General features: G+C 37.8%; 1 protein-coding gene across 1 annotated transcript; it reads right to left on the bottom strand.

Annotated features, from left to right (window-relative positions):
* Nucleotides 1-8,310: 8,310 nt before the first annotated feature.
* Nucleotides 8,311-14,811, bottom strand: LOC110110116 (plasma membrane ATPase). The gene is made up of 15 exons (XM_020841436.2): nucleotides 14,554-14,811; nucleotides 13,547-13,666; nucleotides 13,211-13,438; nucleotides 12,109-12,870; nucleotides 11,898-12,020; nucleotides 11,142-11,246; nucleotides 10,908-11,052; nucleotides 10,422-10,825; nucleotides 10,297-10,329; nucleotides 10,117-10,198; nucleotides 9,849-10,009; nucleotides 9,588-9,761; nucleotides 9,135-9,317; nucleotides 8,857-9,038; nucleotides 8,311-8,719 (listed from the first exon to the last, which is right to left on the bottom strand). The coding sequence occupies exons 1-15, from the start codon at nucleotides 14,608-14,610 to the stop codon at nucleotides 8,623-8,625; spliced, it is 2,856 nt and encodes a 951-aa protein (XP_020697095.1). The 5' UTR covers nucleotides 14,611-14,811; the 3' UTR covers nucleotides 8,311-8,622.
* Between the last annotated feature and the right edge of the window lie 6,177 nt (nucleotides 14,812-20,988).

The following is a 20,988-nucleotide window of genomic DNA, read 5'->3' as shown; positions in this document are numbered from 1 at the left end:
GGTGAGAGTAGAGTTAACTCGTGTATTTTGGAGTTAGGCTAAATAAAAATTAGTTTTGAATTCATCAAAAATAACTATGGAGTGAATTTAGAATTCACCAAAATTTTAGTTTATATTCATTTTTTATCAAACAAAATATCAAAAATTTTAAAACCCTTGCATTTGGAAAACTCTACACTTACTGATGAGGACATTCGACTGTGGAAAATTTATTAGAGAAGGGGCCGAAGATCTACGGCTATGATTGAACAACTTTATTTCTGAGCATTTATTTATATTTGATTTTTATTATGTATTTTTTCGTTTTTACCCTCACTTGAGGGAGCAGGCTTATATAGCCCCAGGGGGCACTTCTGTCATTTGATATTTTATTGTAACTCGTCTATTTATAGACCTCTCCTTCTCTTTGGAGATGATGATGATTATGAAGAGAAAAATTTCAGCACTGTTTCTTGGTGAGTTGTGATAGTTCTTGTGAGAGCTAGTAAGAAGTACCTAGGTGAGGGCAAGGCACTACCCATCAGCCGTAGGAAGCGTCCGGGCTCACGGTTCATCTCTACCGCCAACCCTCCTTCCCTTCCTTCCCCTAGCCGCCAGCCCAACTCCTCCCCCCTAACTGTCGACCATTCCCAACTTACCCTTGGCCGATTTTCACCCTAAACCGTCGGCCTCCCCCACTCCATCCTAATCTGCCGGTCACCCTTCCCCTCCTAACTGTCGGCTATCCACCTCTTTTCATTGCCTCGAAAATTTCAAACCAAGTAATCAATACTTTCCACATTTAGTGCATCTTAAAATTGAAAAGTCCTAAATTCATATTTCAATTCCCTTAAATATGAAATGTCTTTCCAAAAGAAGGATGAGTTATGTTAGGAAAGTTTTCCCATTCATACCAATTTGAATTTTGAATAGAGATTTGTCATAAATCCCCTTTCCTCAATTAACATCCTAAAATTGGCAACTCCTTTAAATCCTCTAATTAACCCCACCTCCCCTAGCCATTGCCGCCCCCTCTCCCTCTCTCCTCCATTATAACCTTTCCAATTTAAGTTCCCCAATCAGGGGTCATTCAAATTCAATTTCCCAATCTTGCACCCCACTTAGAGTAGCCATTAAATCCTAATCAATCCCAATTGATTCTTGTCTTCAATTACATGCCACCTAGACAAGAAATTAATTCCAGAATTTTGTTAAATGCTGGAAATAAATTCATAATTTCCTAATTGTTGTTCATGCTTTATTCTACCATCCAAATCCGAAATTAAATCTCACCTTTCTCTCCCCTTTATGGTCGGCCACATCCCCACCATATCCCTAGACCACTATTCTTCCTAACTTATTCTTCCCTCAAGAAGAAGAACATAAATTCCCTCCCGGAGCTTGCAATACCTCCACTCGCCTCCCTACACTTACATCATTTCCAAATCCGTAATCCATTGTGACTACAAGACTTGAATGATACAAGAGGTAACACCAAACAATCGACGGTCGAGTTCTAGCAAATTTTGGAACAAGAACCAGAAACACGAGGATGGTAAATCTCCTTCTTACTTTATATCTTTGATTCCTCCTCAATCAGGACATCGCTTGATCAGGAAAACTTGTCCGCATAGCCCATATTAAGAGTGTGCATGAATGGATCTTTATAGTGACTATTCTAATTGTTAAATTTGGGATTCTATTTGAAAACCTCACATTAGCATGGTATGATTTAATTTGATTATTTTGTAATCTTAATATTTTCATGTAATTGATTGCCTGAGCTTAATCACTATCTTGTTGGCTTTAATCTTTAGTTTAAACATGTGGGAAGTTTGTAATTTCAAATTCACTAACATCACATATGCACGTCATCCAACATCACTTACTTTTCATCAAACAAAATAGCCTCTTAGTGGAATGCTTAGTAGAACAAATTGGTTATTCAGTTTCCTTTCTATAGCAGGGCTAATCTACTTTTAGTACATCAACAATGAGGATGGTTGCTCCAGAGGGAAGCAGTCACACTAGCTGACGCTTGTCTAGTTTTGTCTTTTATGTTACCTTCGATAACTTCATCTAGCACCAAGAAGATACTTTAGCATATTCTTACTGAAGGGAGATAGCCATAATAGAGACAAAAGGTTGCAACTTCTTGCTATAGTAACCATGTGAAGCATCAGCGGTGGTTCAATTTGAGGAGAAATAAAGAAGAAAAATAAAAAGAACTATTGGGGGAGAGATTTAAATTGAATTTATCATAGAATTTCAAGCCCTTAAGTATGCGATTAAAATAAGTTAGTTCTAATTCATTGAAGTAGCTCCATAAAAGAGAAAATCCTATCTACAAATAACTACAAAACTTTAAACTTAAGATAATTTCAACATAAATTATTTTAGTAGGAATTTAAAGTTTAGTAGTAAGCTTCTGGAACAGATTTAAAAAGCACTAACTTTAAGCGGCACTGATGATTACTATCAATCTGTTGCCCCTTTTGAATCCAAATCCAAAGGCCAAGTATTGGGGTAAGATATGGTGTCCAATAAAATTTGCATCAAATTGGTTAAATTGATGTTTTTTTTACTATCTTTGCCAATGATGACACTAAAAACCACTTGCATGATATGTATCCTTGTGATTAAGAACCCATCTCATATTTTATATTGGAGGACAACCTCATCACTATCCTTCAACATCGTCATTAAAGAAAGAGACGAGTTTCAACTTGTATACTAGATTTAGAAAGGTTTGCACACCACAATAGTAGTTGTTTTTTTCCCTATCTTTTCATTGTTCAACTAAGTTCATGGAGCATCTTCTAGTATAGTAGTATTTTCCTTTGATATGACCAGCTATTTGTCCATGATCACAGAATTTTCTATAGGTTTTGATCTCTCTTTCTTTTTTCCTTCTTTATTTTGAAAAAAAAGGAGATCTATCTTTGGATAGTTCTTGGGTCTTTTCCCTTTTTACTAGGTTTTGTACTTTATGGCCATTGCCTCAAATTTGTTATGCTAAGATAGCGATCGAGATTGCTCGGAGTTTATTTAAAAATTGAATAAATGCTTGAGGTATACTCCATTAACATTTATACCCATGCAAGATTTATCCCTGATGTGACCGCATGGCAATGAAACTATTTAGTGTGTTCTTGCACATATTGTCCACGGCGTTGCCTTAGATTGTGCCACTTCTTCCTCCATTCATCAACATAACTCATTGGGTAGAACTCTTGGTGCATCAACTACTAAACACCCCTATGTTACCTTTTGATGATTATTCATCTTTAGATGGACATTTTACCGTGCTAGAGCATAATTGCTTAACTTTGGCAGGTCGAAGGTAACATGAGTGTTATACCTATACAAGTCGAAGTCTTTAACTCGTTAATCTAGGCATCAAGCTTCTCTGCACAACCATCACATCATAAATAAGAATCTTTACTAATGAATTCTATTTTGTATATTTAGATTCTTCCTCCTTAGTGGTATTTTCATCTTCATTTCTATTCTCTAGTCATATTTGCATTTGTTATGAAAGCAAGAGGAGGAATACATCTTGGTAGTTATATTTTACATTAGTTTTGCCACTTGATCAGCTAGATTTGGTGTAGAATCATGGTCTGCCATGGATTAAATTTCAAGTAACAGTTGAAGACTTGGAGCTAGTGGTTCCAGACTTAAGTTTTGCCTTGGGATCATTGGATATCTTAGGAGCAAGAGAAGATGGTTGATAGGGCTTTTGAGATAAAATACTAACAATAGTAGCATGATTCCATTTGAAAATGGGCTTGATATGTTGTTCCGACTGAAAGGCTCAATGGAATGCTTCCTTGAGAGTATAAATCTCTCAGGTCAACTGCTCCCAATGGATGTGAGGAGGTAATCCTGCTTAAAACCTTGCAATAGCAGATAGTGGGCCTTCATTGATGTCACTTTGAGTCAATAACTCATTGAATTAAATCATATAATGAACCACTGCTATAAAGCCATGCTTAGTTCATCTAGAAGTTGATAATGATATATTAGAGGATGGTATTTCTGCTCAAGAAGCTCTTTCATCTCAGTTCAAAAAACAAAGTGATTGATCAAATATTTATTTGAAGTTGTCACTCCAAGTTGATCCAGTAGCTCTTGGCATAATAATGTGTTTATAAAGAAAATATGACCTATATGTTCTCATACATAGCCATCTGATAGAAAGTGGATACAATTTTTTTAAAATCAGTGAATGACAATAAGAAATTGGGAGGAAGAATACACTGAAATTCTTTTTATTGCAAGATATATGAAAGAAAATACATGGAGAGGAGTGGGATCGAGTGTGTTTTGAATAGTTTGAGATGAGGTTTGGTATAATTGAGTTGAATTGACTCATTAGCTATTTGAAATTTCATTCAATAAATAACTCATGAACTAAGATTTATGAGTTACCAAGCTAAATTTAATTTAAACTATGGTTGTAAACGAGTTGAGTCAAACTCGAATCACACCTAACTTGAACTTGACTTGAGTTGGAGCTTGATTAATTAATAGAGTTTGAGCTAGAGTTTCATTCTATGAGTTCGAGCATGTTCATTTGTAATGAAGGAGAGAAAATAATTATTATTCAAGCAATTATTATAATAAAATAATTAAAAAAATGAGAAATTAGAAAGAAATAATAATGAATCACTTAATATAAGAAAGTGAGTTATAATTGTTAAATATTTTTAATATTTTTTTAAATCATAAATGCTAATATATTTAAAGTGTTGGCTCACTAGCCAACGAGTTTAATCAAGGCTGACTCAAGCTTGAATCCTTAGTTCATCGAGCTCGACTCGCGAGTCATTTAGATAGTCAAATCTGTGCTATCTCATGAGTTAGTTTGGCTCACTCATACCCCTAATTTAACCCTCATAGTTCATTAGCTAGCTAGTCTAAAAATATTATTAGAAAATATATTTAAAGTTTATTAAAGTACACAATTTTAATTTAAAAATATCATGAATAATAATAAGCTCTTTCTTATTTCATTTTTTTTTTAAATTTCTTCTATTATACCAATTTTTTTTAATGAAAAACATTTTCTTATTTTTATAATTAATAAATTCACTCTGTTTATCCAAATGTAGGGGTGTTAATTTTGGCCTGACCCGAACTCGAATTTGGTCGGGTTTGAGTTGACCCGGGAACCTGGAAATAACCTGGTTGCCCGCTTTGTCCGCGTGCATTGAGCCGCTACCACGTGTGACACGTGTCGCATTGCTTGTCGCGCCGTCGCGTCTGCCCGCGATCCCGTTGTCACCGTCGCGTATGCCGCGCGTCGCCGCTGCTCGTGATGCCTATGCGGCGTCGTCACATCGGCTCCTATTGCAGCTGTCGGCCACCAAAGTCCTTTAAACGGGCGATTTCTGCCATTGTCGAACATGAAGTGGGTCGTGTCAAGTCGGGTTGACCCGAACTTGAAGTGGGTCGGGTTTGTGTCCGGAAAATTGACCCGTATGCAAAAACTAGTTCAGGTTGATATGAATAGTGTCGGGTTAGTTCTGAGTTTGACCCGATGTGACCCGTGATCTGAAATTGACATACCTATCCAAATGTATATTGTAGACCTAAGCTTAGCATTCCCACTAAGCTTAAATTTAAATAACAAATAATTAGTTCTCAACCGCACTAATTGCCATATCTAAATCAATTGAATAGCTTTGAAGCAAATTTAAAAGAAGCAAATTTAAAACAAGAATTGAATAGGCAAAAGCGCAGATTCTCCCTCTTTATATCTCAATAATTTTTCCATCAATCAGAGTCACTTTAAACGGCACAAATCGTGCCTATTAATAGAGATGCTATTACTTTATCATCTTAAAAGCTGTTCCATTATTAAACCTAAAGCGACGTATGAGGTCTTTCATCTTTGTAGGCAGAAAGATAGCAACGGACGAGAATGTAACGTACATTCCCACTAAGCTTTCCAATCATTCATTTGTTTAATATTTTTTTTTTTTATAATCTGAATAATTGTATTTTTTCAATAACTGTTCTCAGTGGTATGAACAGTCAGAACAGCTCGGCTCACTGCCTTTTTTTTTAATTCTTATTGTTAAAAATCTTGGTATTTATAAAATTAATATGTAAACATTTAAAATAAAGTAAAAAAGTTGATATAAAAATTTAGTAAATAACTGATGTTGTGTGTTGTTTCTTCAATGATTTTATTATAAATAAAAATCATTAACTATTATCTTATAGGCTTGAGAGAAATATTTATGAGGGTGTTTTAATAAAAAATAATTTAAAACTTTGAAATTTTGAATATATTTTGAAAATAATATAATATATGTATAATTTATATTATATTATCTTTATAAAAAAAATTGTATTCCTTTTTTTTCCTTATGACTTTTTAGGCTAAGAAAATTGGAATAATGAAAAAGTGCAAAAAACCTACACCATCAAATGTGGTGGGTCTTCAGTCCTTTCTTTTATCTTTATATACGTCAATATCGTGTAGGATACAGTATGTGGGCCATTTTTATTTTATTATTTTTTTTTAATTTTATTGGCATTGCTATTATTTCTTATATAGGTTTTAGATATTATGGTCTCACTTAGGTTTGAATTGGTGCACTAAAATATGATGAGCACACTGTTCTCAAGGATAGCTTTGCTAATGGGCCTTTTTAATTTTATTTTAAGGCAATAAAAACTTATTTTACTAAACATTATTTTTATATTAAAGCATGAAATCATTTTGTTCCAAATGTTTAATTGAATGAATAATTTAAATGATTGAGATTTAAAATAATAATACTTAAATGAATGTCTAGGATTTCATGTTTATGGAATATAATTTTAATGTTAAAACATAAAATCTCACGAATAAATTTTGAAATGAACGGATTTGGATGTTTGATATTTAAAATTTCTATTCTTACTACACTTGATAGCTCATTTGATAGGGATCCTCAACATTAATAACTTCAACCCTTAAGATGGAAAATTGGAAAATTCCCTTTAGCCTCCCCTACACCTAATAAGGATAGTTCCCTTCCAAAAGTTTTAGCTTTAACTATCTAAATTAAATCATAGGGAATTTGACTCACTCAAGCCAAGAACCTTGAGTTATGACTTTAACCATAAAATGGATAGGACCCGTTTTTGACCTGATTTTGACCTGAAAATTGAAGATTGACCCAATTTTTGACCTGAAAGCTAGCAATTTTAGATCAACTTTAGGTCATTCGTGTCGGGTCGGGTTGACCCGGGCCTGAATTGAGTCGGGTTCGGGTCCGGAAACTTGACCTGTTTTTAAAAATGAGTCAGGTTCGGGTTGACCTGAATAGTGCTGGGTCAGTTCCGAGTTCGACCCGAACCCGACCTGTTGACCCGAATTGACACTCTAGTCAATCTAATGTAGATTGGATCATTAGGATCATAAAGGCTAATCCACTTCATTAGATATACAAAGGCTACCTAACTTCATTAGGTCTACCTAACTTCATTAGGTATATGAAGAATACCATTTCAACTATGTATATAAAGCTACCTCATTTCATCACAAGATGATTCTATTTATGGTGAAGGCTAACTCAATAAAATTGATGTATTGATTGCAAACAATGCTGAGAAATATTTATCAATTCATATTGGGAATATGAACAAAAGGAGTAGTTACTTTCTTTGGATCTCTATTCTAACCCTAATCAAATGCGTTCAGAGACCAATAACCACGCGCTACATCATCTAAATCTCGGTATTTTGGACTCGGTATACATTCGGACCGTTCGGTTTTTGACCGGATGTAATAATTTCTCCTAATCTTGATAGTTTTTTCATGCAATATTATTAAGGTACATCATATTTTAAGTTTAGTTCTCCATCAAAGTAGTTATATGGGATCTTGGTGCATGTTAATTACAAAATGGTGAATGATGGATCTGTTAGTTGATGCATGGTATCATCACATGAGAGAGAGAGAGAGAGAGAGAGAGAGAGAGAGAGAGAGAGATTGTTAATGCATTTGAACTGCATATTTTTAATTTTAGAAAAAATAAATTATTTTCTTATACAAAACAACCATCAAACTATTTTAATCTTTACCTTATAAAAAAATTAATTATGCATTGTAATTTGTTAGAAATATCTTGCAACTTCAGAAGAATTGTATTATAACTTAAATTAAATTAAACTCATAATACCCTAAACTTTTTTTTTATCATAAAAACCATAAAAGGTCTCTTAAAAAATATATCTTTATGAGAAATAAATCTAAGTTTATGGTCTACACCTTTTTCTATTTCAGTTTTTATTAACAAGCAACTATGCATAAAAAAAAACCATAAATGGTAAAGGGGGGTAACGATAAGAAAGCTGATATTTGCATTAAGCCAAACTTACATCCGTTCAAACTGGTTGCAGCAGAAGAAAAAGGAAAATATAAACTGGTCTCCTTAGCTCTATTAAGAACAAAGAAAGAGTTCAAAAGAGAGACACTTTGAAAAAAAAAAACAAAAAATAGAAGAGAAGAACTAAGCTGTTCCCATCAAAGCTAAAGCATTCAGTGACTATGGTGCACTGCTCTGGAGTTACTTATAAAGAGGGACATGCCTCCCTTCTGTAAATTCTTTCCAGATCCAAAATCTTTCCTAAAAACACAGATCATACTGTATAATGCTGATTAATGGTGTCGATGTCGAGACCCTTAAGCTTCACTACAGACTCGACGTGGCCTTTCAGGGTGTGCAACTCACGCAGCCTGCAAATCATTCGCCATTAAAAAGTGGTGCAATAAGTTTTTGCGAGATTTTAATTTTTGTATTAGAAAGTCGTTTTAAGAAGTATTAAGAAAGTTGTCCCAAACGAAGCTTTAATATGAGCAGGATATATACATACCTCGCAACCTCAGCGCGGCGTTTGGCCTGCTCGGCAATCTCGGATAGCTCGCGGTAGCTGTTCTTATCATTAAAGAGCGATGTAGTCTCGGCAGGTTGCAGGCCATGGAGAGTTCTCTGCGCCGTGGCCCATTGTGCCTCCCTCTCCTCTCTTCCATAATCCTTCTTTGTAGTGAAGGCGGTCTACAGAAATTCAAAGCACGTTGAATCAGTTATAATGAGAATTGGAACATTAAATTTCAAATTTAAAGGAGATCTATCTAAGAAAGGAGAGATTACCCTATTCTCAAGAAGGTTATCCCATGCTTTTCCACTTAGAATGTAGCGGACGGCAAACTTCCACAGATCTAGAGGAAAGAAGAAGATTATGTTGTAGAGCCAGATGACACCAGCCCAGCCCCAGCCACAACCTTTGATTTTGGCAAATCCCCAGTTTGCGTAGACAGCTATAAAAGTGGCAACCTGCCAATGGATGAAATTGATTTAATCCTCTCATTTTTTTAAACAATAACTTCGAATATCTATCTATTCTGGGCCCAGGAAAGATCATTGTGCCCGTTGTTTTCAACGGATTACAAGTAAGCGGAGAATTTCGGGCACTTTAGTTGTTGAACAAAAAGGAGTGGGGTGAGGTAGATTCTTTGAAAAGCAGCACAATTATTCAACAAAAGAATGGTCATGGTTTGGCTGTAATAGATTGAAAAAGAGATTGGTAGGCATAGAGGGACTTACAAGTTGAGCAATGGCGAATGCGCCCATAAGCAGAAGTCCTGGGCGCTCAACAAAGCACCAGCTTCGAGAGCGAGTGACAAATATGAGTGCCTGGCTCACAATGCTGACTTGGAGATAAAGTGCAGCCATCATCTCATCAGTGCTGTACCTCAGCGATCGAACACCAAATTTATCCTAAATTATCAGAATAAAATGATATGGAATTTAAGAAACTTTTCATGTCATCTAACAATGAATTATGAACAAACAGATGAAACTTACCGAGAAGAAGTCTGTTTCCTTCATAGCCCAAAAGAAGATGACAGTCATCACAGCTAAATAACTACCAAGGACAATCCCGGTTGCAAAGATTTCTTTGAGCTTCCAGCTGTCTGGCAGTGGAGATGGCTTCACTCTATCTTTCGAGATTGTCATAATTGTACCTAAGAATTCATTACAATTGTTATATGCCAGATGTAACTGAATACATGAATGCGAAGTATAGATTAAATGATTCGACAAGCAACCATTAAAGAAGAGCAAAACATACCATCATTTAGGATGGCAATAATCAAAACCATGAAAGGTGAAAAATCGAATTTCCAAATAAGAGCAATAAGTAGAAAACCAAGCTGCAAAGATCCAAACAGAAGTGTGGTCAGTTGTAATGGAACCTAAGTAGACAAAGTTACTCATACAACCCTCTCCTAAATTTTCATATGGTGCTTACCACAATACGGATGGTGATGGAAACTGCATAAATCTGCAAGTTAATGAGTCATAAATAAAAATTAGTCTCAAAGATTTTGAAGTGAGTCGTAATAGTTACGTGTATTGGCAGTGAATATACCGTACCGTATAGTTTTTCATCCTTTGGAAGATGGCCCTGCTTGTTAGAACAGCACTGATGATGACACTGAGCCCTGGCTCTGTGAGAACAATATCAGAGGCACCTCTGGCAGCATCAGTAGCATCAGCAACAGCAATTCCAATATCAGCCTTCTTCAGTGCAGGTGCGTCATTGACACCATCTCCAGTCATTCCACAAATGTGTTTTCTCGCCTGAAGCTTCTTCACGATTTCATATTTGTGCTCTGGGAACACTCCAGCAAACCCGTCAGCCTTCTCAATTAGTTCATCCACAGGAAGGGCATTAATAGCTGGGTCCTTATTCTGTCCCAACAAAGCAGAAGAGGGGTACATGTTAGTTCCCATTCCAAGCCTTCGGCCAGTTTCCTTAGCAATAGCAAGCTGGTCCCCTGAAAATTACACAGAACTGAGTTAATTGATACAATAAGAGGACAGTGTCTCCAGTTAAGAATATGATATAAGCAGGTATACCAGTAATCATTTTAACATTAACACCCAGATTGAGAGCTCTGCGGATGGTTTCGGCACTGTCATGCCTTGGGGGATCAAAGAGTGGCAGTAGGCCAACAAACTGCCACGGCCCTCCTGCACTTTCCTTACTCTTCTCTGGAACATCCTGAGAAAAAAAGAAAATCAGATAAGACATGAATGGAGTGAAATATTTATCCAGTTTGCAAGAAAACAATAAGGTCACTAATGGAAAACCTGGATAGCCACAGCAAGAGATCGAAGGCCACGCTCAGCAAATTTCTCAATTATATTATGAACTTTGTTCTTAGTATCTTCTCTAGCATTGCTGAGGGTCAAAATCTGTTCACATCCACAAAAAAACAAAAAAAGGTAAACGAAAGATACTTCAACTAATTTACACTACATTAGAAAAACGACCTTTAAATTTGTGAAGCAAAAGTCTATGCCACTATTCTTTAAGTTCTGGTGCAAACTATTAAATTTTGAGATTATTAAAATATATGAATCAAAATTTAACCAACTTAACCACATTTCTATCATTTTAGTAAACTTATATAAAAAGGACTTTGATTTTATAATAACCAGGTAGTAAATAATTTCATATTTTCTTTCATTTTTTGTCCAACAATTTCACAAAAATATTTTATTAAAAAAGGATCTTACCTTGAACATAAAACATCTTACCTATTATCATAGTTAATTTCTTTAGGTATGCTTAGATTCATATAAACCATATCGAAACTTAATTTTGACGAAATTTGGTGTTCAACTATTTTTTTTAAGATTATGTGCATACTTAAAAGGCACAACAATAATAGAAAAAAAAGGGCAAGAATACTTGAAGAAAATTAATTAAATAAACAATAGTATGATGTAAAGCTCGAGAACCTACATACATACGTAAAGAAATGTCATAAATTTAAACTATGTGAACTTCTTCACATGAGCTCGCGTGTAAGTTAAATGAGTTCAAAATAGAAACTGATTTACCTGCTCGGGGGCACCTTTGCTTACACGGTACCAGCGTCCATGAGCATCGTAGTAGGTCAAAGCAGTCCTCTTGTCCACAGGATTGAATGGAAGGAAATGGACCTCTGTGATGCCTGCTCTTGCCTGTAAGAAGCAAATTAAAACCAATCAATAATCATAAGTACAGCCAAGCACTCATTGCTAACTAATAATTGCTTCGAGCTAGATATACCTCTTTAGGATCTGCAAGCATCCCCACCATGGCTGCGTCAATGGCATCCTGGTTCTCAGTCCTTGAAGCCCTTGCAGAATAAAGAATAACATCCTCCTTGCTAACTCCCTTGGCAAAAACCTCAACAAGATTCTTATCAATGCTCAACTTGTTAAGAGTCAATGTTCCAGTTTTATCACTGCACAGAACATCCATTCCAGCCATCTCCTCAATGGCAGTCATCCTCTTTGTAATTGCCCCCTGCTGAGATAGGCGATGAGACCCAATAGCCATGGTAACAGAAAGCACTGTGGGCATGGCAATCGGAATTCCACCGATCAAAAGAACAAGCAGGTTGTCAATGCCACTGCGATACTTGCGGTGCTGAATTGGGTACATGACTATGATCTCCACGATCATTCCAGTGGCAATTGAGCAGATGCAGAAGTTTCCAATAGAAGTAAGAACCTTCTGGAAGTGGCCAACCTGGTTGGTGCTATCAACAAGATGGGCAGCCTTGCCAAAGAATGTGTGGACACCAGTGGCAATGACAACTGCCTCAATCTCTCCCTGCTTACAGGTTGAACCAGAAAAGACCTCATCACCAGGGTTCTTTGTGACAGGAAGAGATTCACCAGTGAGAGCAGATTGATCGATCTTGAGGGGATCACCCTCAAGGAGGCGGGCATCAGCAGGGATGATGTCTCCCAGTTTGATGCTAACGATGTCCCCTGGTACAAGTATGGAAGCATCTTCCTCGGACCATCGGCCATCCCTGAGCACCTAAGGAAATTGAAGCATGCAGAAATAACTAGCAGGAAAAGGGAAAATAAATCCAATTAAAAAACTACACGCACTTTATACGCTCTAAACCAGTCCATCATCAAGCCTTAAAAATTATAACCATAAATGGGAACTAAAGTAGATACAGCAAGATTATTCATAGCACATATCGCTTGAAAACGATGATAATTATCGGAAACTAAATTTTTTCAACGCAAAAAAGCTCTTATCATTCATCTTTCGAACTGATCGATCAATAAAATTATACAGATAAACAAAAGAAAAAATAATTTCTAAGGAAAATTTGAAACTTTCTCAGGGGGAACAAAATCAAAATTACCTTAGTTTTGGGAGCAAGCTGAGCCATGAGGGCTGCAGCGGCATTACCGGCGTTGTTCTCTTCGATGAAAGAAATGGTGGAGTTAATCACAAGGAGGGCGACAATTCCAATAAAGTCCTGCCAATCTGGATCCTTCCCCCTGGCTGCAATAGCGATGATGGCTGCTGTCTCCATCACCCAAGAGAGAGGATTCCACATGAAACCAAGAAACTTGAGAAATTTGCTCTCCTGTTGAAAAACAAATGAGGTTGATTCTCAGCCTTTAGCAAAAAAAATAATAGAGGCGGTGTGGAAGAAGAAGAACATGCGCAAACAGTTTCAAGATTGAACTTTGACCTTTTTCTCCTCGAGCTTGTTGGGACCGAAGATCTGGAGTCTGTTGGCTCCTTCGTCTGAAGAAAGGCCTTCTTTGGTACATTTCAGCTGCTCGAAGACCTCCTCGATGGGAATTTTCTCCTAAGAAAAGAAATTGAAAAAGTTAATGAATATGGAGATCATCGTCAGCCTTTCTTCCTCCACCTAAAAGAATATTTCAAGAAAAAAAAAACTGATTTATCGGCATCAAACACAAAAACATGCACATACGGATGATCGATCTTAGGAATAAGACACGTTAGTCGCTATTCAATTACTGGCCGGATATGGAGAGTGCATGGGACATATGGAATGCAAAATTAGGTGCGAGGTAAAACTAGCGCAGAGACTCTCTCTCTCTCTCTCTCTCAGTCGCTTTCTATGGACAGTAGAAAGTGTTAAAATAGCAATCCTCCAAGCGAAAGGAAATGGAATTACCAAAGACTAAGAAAAAGAAAATCTTCTATCCCAAAATTAAAGGAAAATGCTTCGCTGCCCAAACCACTGGAAGCTAATCCCTAAATTTTCGGAATTAAGTCGGCCAAAATAAACAGAAAAATGGAAAATACGCATCGCGATCATTCCAAAGCAGCACAGCACAGGCTTCGAAGCGATACAGAAGTAAAGAATGGCTCCCTTTTTTAAATCTGAAAGTCGTATGGGATGCTTCTCTATTTCCCCTTTCCCGGTCTTTTTTTCCTTTCAATCAACCGAAAAAAAGCAATATAATAAAAATATCACAGGAGACATGATGAATAATTCTAGTCAGCTTACAGAATTTAAAATAAAAAAGTGGAAACAGAGTTCAATTCACAATCAGAGCTAGCAAGAGAAAACCCACACTTAAGTATTACTATTATCTTCCCTCAGCCAATAAAAAAAAAAATCTCAAATGATCGCATTCAGGCAGTCGAATAACAATTTAACCCAAAAATAAGATATGCAATAAAAAACACAAACATATACCGATCAAAATCAGTTTTCCTTACCAGATCAACAGTCTCATTCTTGATTCCTTCAAGGCTTAAGCCGTTTTCCCCTCCCATGCCGCCTCCTCTTCCTCCTCCACGTTATACTAAGCAGAGTCCTCAAAACCTAATGAGAGAGCGAGCGGGACAACGAGATAGAAATTGAAACCCTAGAGTCAAGATTACTGGAACTGACAAACCCTCTCTGTCATAGAGCTGGAAGAGAAGGAGGCTAAGACGACGACAATGGAAAGGAAATAGAGAAAGGAAAAATTTGCAATTCGTAGTCGATCTCCATTTGCCGCCTTATATAGCTGCAATGCGGGCCCCATTCGCGTACCTGGAAATTTACCGTCTGACGTGTCGGTCGTCCTCCTGGCCTGCCCGCCCGCCCGCAGGCTCGTCCCCGGCCCGCCAGACCCGTTAGCCCTGCTGTATTACGGCCTTACGGGTGACATGATCAAGGATACTGCAATGTTCGAAATCGAACGGCTTAATAAGATTTCCTTTGACATAACTTTTTATCATTAATTTTTTTTTTTAATTTAAAAATTGTTCATAGAAAGCTGTAGCAAACAAATTTTAAATCAATAGAAATAAATATTAAAAATTTAAAATTCAATCAGAGTTTAAATATGATTAAAAATGATTACAAGATAATTTTTTCAGTTCCCTAATAATTATTTAATAAATTAAAGATAGTACAAAATATTAAAAACATAATTATTTATTAAATAACATAAAATTTTTAGAATTAAAAACATTTAAAAATTAAATAATAAAAAAACAAGTTTACAATTATCAAAATATGTTTGATATGTCATCGAAAAATTATCTTGATCGGGCACGAATCTCAAGATAAAAATCAAGTCCGAAATTTTAAAAATTAAATATGGGATCATCTGAACTTCGATTTCAGCAAACTTACAATCAAACTGAGCGTCTCGAAAATACGAACCCAACGACGCCAAATTCAACTCAATCCGAGCCCAAAGAGTCCAAATCAAGGACCCGAAGCGCTATTGGAAAGTGCGTACCATAATTTGAGTTACCAAACTGTCTCCGAACTTGACAAGCTTATGGTCGAATCGAGACGAATCCAACAAGCCCAAGATCGCCAAATTCTAAAGTCATTAAGACCTTCAAATATCTGACGAAAGGTTTATGATCAAAGGATTTAATATCGGCCGTTCATCCGAACCACTCCATATTTTCCCCTGATCTCTCATCTATTTACGGGCTAATGCCACTCCAGAAAACCTATAAATAGACCCCTCATTTCTCTTGACAGGGGACTGAAGCAAGAAGAAGAGGAGAAGAGAAGAATAAGAGGGAATAGACTCCTCCTCGACCACCGTCGGAGTTTCGCCCGAACTCCAAATGACGTTGGATTTTTGCCTGACTTCAACGGGACACCAGAATTCTGTCCAACTTCCATGAGACGCCAGAATTCTGCCCGACTTCCACATGACATTGAAATTCTACCCAAGTAACGATAGAGTTCCCCCCTGACGCCAAAACTCCGCCCAAGTGATACCGGAATTCTCCTCGACCACCAACAGACGTCGGAATTTTACCCGACGCCGGACCTTCACTCATCACCGTTTCTACCTGACGTCGGACTTCTACCGGTTATCGGACTTTCGCTGGACGTCTATCTGAAGATGAATTTCTTTTCATTATTGGACTTCTACCTGATACCTTCCTTCTGACCTTCGTCGTTAGAAAACAATCCTTCCGGCCTCCGTCGCCAGCCGATTACGGTCCTCCTAACTTACGTCGCCCGTCGACTATAGTCTTTCCAACCTCTGTCGCCCTCCTACTATGGTCCTTCTGACTTACGTCGCCCGTCAACTACAGTCTTTCCGACCTCCGTCGCCCGCCGACTATGGTCCTCCTGACTTACGTTGCCCGCCGACTACAGTCTTTCCGACCTCCATCGCCCGCCGACTTACGTCACCTACCGACTATAGTCCTTTCGACCTCCATCGCCAGTCAACTACGGTTCTCTTGACTTACGTCGCCCGCCGACTACAGTCTTTCCGACCTCCGTCGCCCACCGACTAGGTCCTCCTAACTTACATCGCCTGCCGATTATAGTTTTTTTGACCTCCGTCACCCACCAACTACGGTCTTTCTGACTTATGTTGCCAACAGACTACAGTATTTCCGACCTCCGTCATCAGACAACGGTCTTTATGACCTCCGTCGCCCGCTGACTACGATTCTTCTGACCTCTATCACCAGACTATGGTCCTCCCGACCAAACAAACACGTCAATAGTGACTCTTTCTATTCACATCATGTAATGTACTCTATAAAATATACATCAAGCTAAGGCCTTCTCCCAAGGAAGGGACTCATTTGTAATCGACTGCAAATACTAGTTGATTCATTCAAACTGGACCAAACCCCCATGGTTTTTCCTCCTTTTTAGGGGTTTCCACGTGGAAACTCTGGTGTCTCTTGTGAACGCTATACTTTCTCTATTATCTGCTTGTGTGTTGGATCTTCATGCAACGCCAAGACATTAAATTATATATTCCTCTATCGCCGTGAATACTCCAGGTCGAAACACTACTATTTTCTAATCAAATCTTTCTAGGTTTACTTTTAACTTTCTTAGCATAGATCGTCTAATACATCTATTCTCCTAACCTGGTCATGGGAAGGTCAGCTTTTTGTCTCCAAATCATCTATGATGACTCTCTCTATGTTTATATGCCACTGGAGCTATTCCATCCTTATTACTTATATACTCGTTTCACATTTTGCCTCTAAAAATGAACAGATTCATCCATCTGTGCATTGTCATCTCCGCAACTCTTAACTTAATTTTAAATAATGCTAATTATTTTTATATTTGTCAAACTTTAATCATTTTTTATTCATATAAATATATATTACTTGGGTTCGGACATACTTTAATTAGAAGGTACTTGTATCGTACAATTAACTCTATCGCACCGGTTAAGCAATTTTAAACGGCTGGATTGATTTTATCTATAATAAAAAAAAATTCTAATTAGGCATATGTTAAGCATTTAAGCCCTCACGCTGCTTTGCAGTCTTGGCATTATTATCGGCGGGCCCAGCGCCGGTGCCTTCCATTCGCTGTAAGTAATGCGGGCCGGGCTGGGCCGGGCAGGGCAAAGTCTCCGCGTATATATGGGGGGAATTAGGATTAATTCTATGCGAGCACTTATTTGAATGGCCGATAGAGCGTTTACTTGGCACGGATGGTTGTGGAGCTCTGACTTGTGTTTCGCATGCGGGATGATTTGGGTGGGGTGGGCCGGTTCTATTGGCACCAGCCTTTACACCCGCCGTGGGGACGCCACGGCACAAACGTAGGAACGAGCACGCGGGACCTACGTATGGAGAAGGTGCGGGTGGCGGGTTGACTGCGACGTCTCTTTTGTAGTTTTCCATTCTTTTTTCCTTTCGTTGAATTGGGTGGGAGTCCCCCGCCCGCCCACGGCCCACCATACACCATCCTATGTCACCAAAGCCAATTTTGCGATTGGTTTTTTTTTAATGCAATTATTTGTGCTATTAAACTGTATTTATTTGGTATTAGTTTTAATGACGCGAGTGAGAGATCGTTTGCGTGTTATATAAAGAGAATATTTGATCCTTTATTTATATAAGATTTGCAAATGTTTTGTTGGATTTTAGGGACTAAAACTTAAGATTATTTTATTAAAAAGATGATTTAAGAAGCAGTTAAAAAATAATCCCAAATGAAGCCTAAGTGGTTGCACGTATGAGGGGTGAGAAAATGTTTAAAAGTGATTATTAATTATGCTTCATAAACAAGAAATTCATAATATTTTTTTTAAAGAAAAAACAAAATTTATTCAATCAGTAAAAGACAAGTACATCATTGACCAGACATAAAAAAACCAAATACATGGAGAGATTACAATACGAGAGGGCAGTAGGAAAACAAAGCATCAAAGGCTAACGGGATCAGTAATTGACAAAGAGTATCAATCACCCTGAATCCAGGCACGAGCCATCCAGAGAAGTGACAGAGTAAAATACCACAAAAGAGCCAAAAAATCGTCAGCACCGATGAGAGCCAAATAAACACCCCAAGTGGTTGCCAACGAACCATGGATCCAAAGTGGTGAGCCCAAGCCACATCATCGCCCAAATAAAACAGATTGAAGCCAAATAGGTGGCAGCAGAAAAGAGACCATTAAAGGGAAACCAAAACAACACTATTTTTTGGATTTCCGCTTTCTACGTTTGCCAGTCTAAACATTATCATCACGCACAATATATTGTTGATCAAAACATTCCAATTCTTCAACCTCAGAAGAGGAAAGGGAGGAGCAGTCGAGCCAATCTATTTGCATCCTAACTTCCGAGCTGACACCCACATGGGAAATCAAAGCATAAGAATAAATTAAATTCATATGGACCTCAACATGATGGCCACATAATTGTAAAGGAGGCGTCACCAGGGTACAAACTAAAGGTTCCATTTTGCAATCAACCGTAGAACAATCCTGGCCCACAGGCGCTACAATTAAAGCCAAATCATAAGAGCTTAAAGGAGAAACAATATGAGCCGAACCGGATAGTTCCTGCTCAACTACCCTATTAACCTCATAGGTAACAATATTCTCCTCCATCAAATTATGCACTGCCATGAAGTAGCAACACTCCTAAGTGAAGGATCAGGAAGTAAAGCACTATCCGTTACATCATTAATATCACCCAAAAAAACTGAGTTCGAAGCAACAACACCATTCATAGGAACACCTACAGCAGGAGATAGAGCAACAAACCCAGCAGGCAAAAATGCCTCACAAACCGAAGGACCATTAACATGTAAATTAACCTCAGGAATAGGAGATAGGGTAACATGCCCATCAGGCAAAGAATCCTCACAAACCGAAGGAAAATTAACTTGAAAATTAACCTTGGGAACAGTAAAATTACCCGCAGAAACAATTAAAGGCTGCTCGGGAAGAACATCAACAGAGACCGCAGGAGGAGCGGGCTTAACAGCTAAATGAGGATGTAGAATTAGGCAACCAGCATTAGAATGACCCAATGCTTTGCAATGAGAACAATAAAGGGAAACTCTTCCATCTCCACTTGTTGGATATAACCAAACTTCTCAGAACCAAGCCACACTTGGTCCGAAAACTACTTAGTAATGTCTAACTTGACAATAATACGCGTGACCGATGGCCTAGACCTAGAAGAAGTGGCATTATTAGTACGCAACGAACGAACAAACAAAGAGCCAAGACCTTGAACCACACAAGGGGAGAAGAGGAGCAGATGCAAATTAGGGAAAGAAACCTATATAGGAATAACAGAAGACTCAACATTAATGTCAAATCAGGGTGACCACTTAAACAACTTCATATAGCAATTATTCAAAATTTAAGAACAAAGGCTAAAGAAGTCATTGTTCTCTACTTAAAAAAAGCTTGATGGTCGCTCTACTAGGGTTTTCCCCCAGCGCCTCCCTTTGTTTCGATGATGTCTGTTGTCTTAGGGAAGCTTTTCCTCTCTAGGTTTTCTTTTTGCCATCTTTATGGCGAATGTTCGCCTTCGAGACCCGGGTTTTCTAAATGGCTCTTCTTCTCCTCTTTCATTTAAGGAGGCTTTATCTGGGATTTCTTCCTCTTCTTTTTCTGATTTGTGTGTTTCTTCACACCGGGGTTTACCGGCGTTATTGATTTCTGAAGAAGAGATTTGTTCGCTTGCTGCCCCTTTCGAGTTTTCTTTGGTTGTGAAAGAGATTAGAGATCGGCGTAGAGAGAGATGGAGAACAGGGAAGACAGAGCAAGTAGAAAGGAAAATATGAAGTATATTATTAACCGTAAGGTATGTTACAAATGTATATATAAAAGCATATGGGTAACATCGTAAATACAAAAATGGGTAGAGGATAGCTTAAGTTAAACCTTCTGCTTACATTCTCCCTCAAATTGATCATTCTGCTACCGAATGATTAATTTGAAACGAAGATGATCAAAGCGTGTATTAGCGAATGGTTTAGTTAATATATCAGGTATTTGGTCTTGGGATGAGAGATGTTGTATGTGGATGCTTCCTGTCGAGATGTGTTGACGTATAAATTGGTAGTCAATTTCTATATATTTGGTGCGAGCATGGAAGACTGGGTTCTTGGCAACAGCTATAGCTGAGATGTTGTCGCAGTGAATGGTCGTGGGAGATGTTTGCTCCAAATGTAGTTCAGCTGCAAAGCGACGAAGCTAGAGTACTTCAGAAGTAGCTGCTGATAAGGCATGATACTCGGCTTCGGTGGAAGATTTAGCTACAGTGACTTGTTTCTTGATCGTCCATGATATGAGGTTCGGTCCCATAAATGTGTAGAAACCTGAGACTGATTTTCGGTCGGTAGTATCGGAAGCCCATTAAGCATCTATATAAGTCCGAAGAGTGGTATTGCTTGGAATGATGGGT

The sequence above is a fragment of the Dendrobium catenatum genome, unplaced genomic scaffold, assembly GCF_001605985.2.
Source record: "Dendrobium catenatum unplaced genomic scaffold, ASM160598v2 fragScaff_scaffold_1021, whole genome shotgun sequence".
NCBI classification, from domain to species: Eukaryota; Viridiplantae; Streptophyta; class Magnoliopsida; order Asparagales; family Orchidaceae; genus Dendrobium; species Dendrobium catenatum.
The sequence above is the reverse complement of the archived record's forward strand: the minus strand, read 5'-3'. Positions and strand labels throughout refer to the sequence as shown.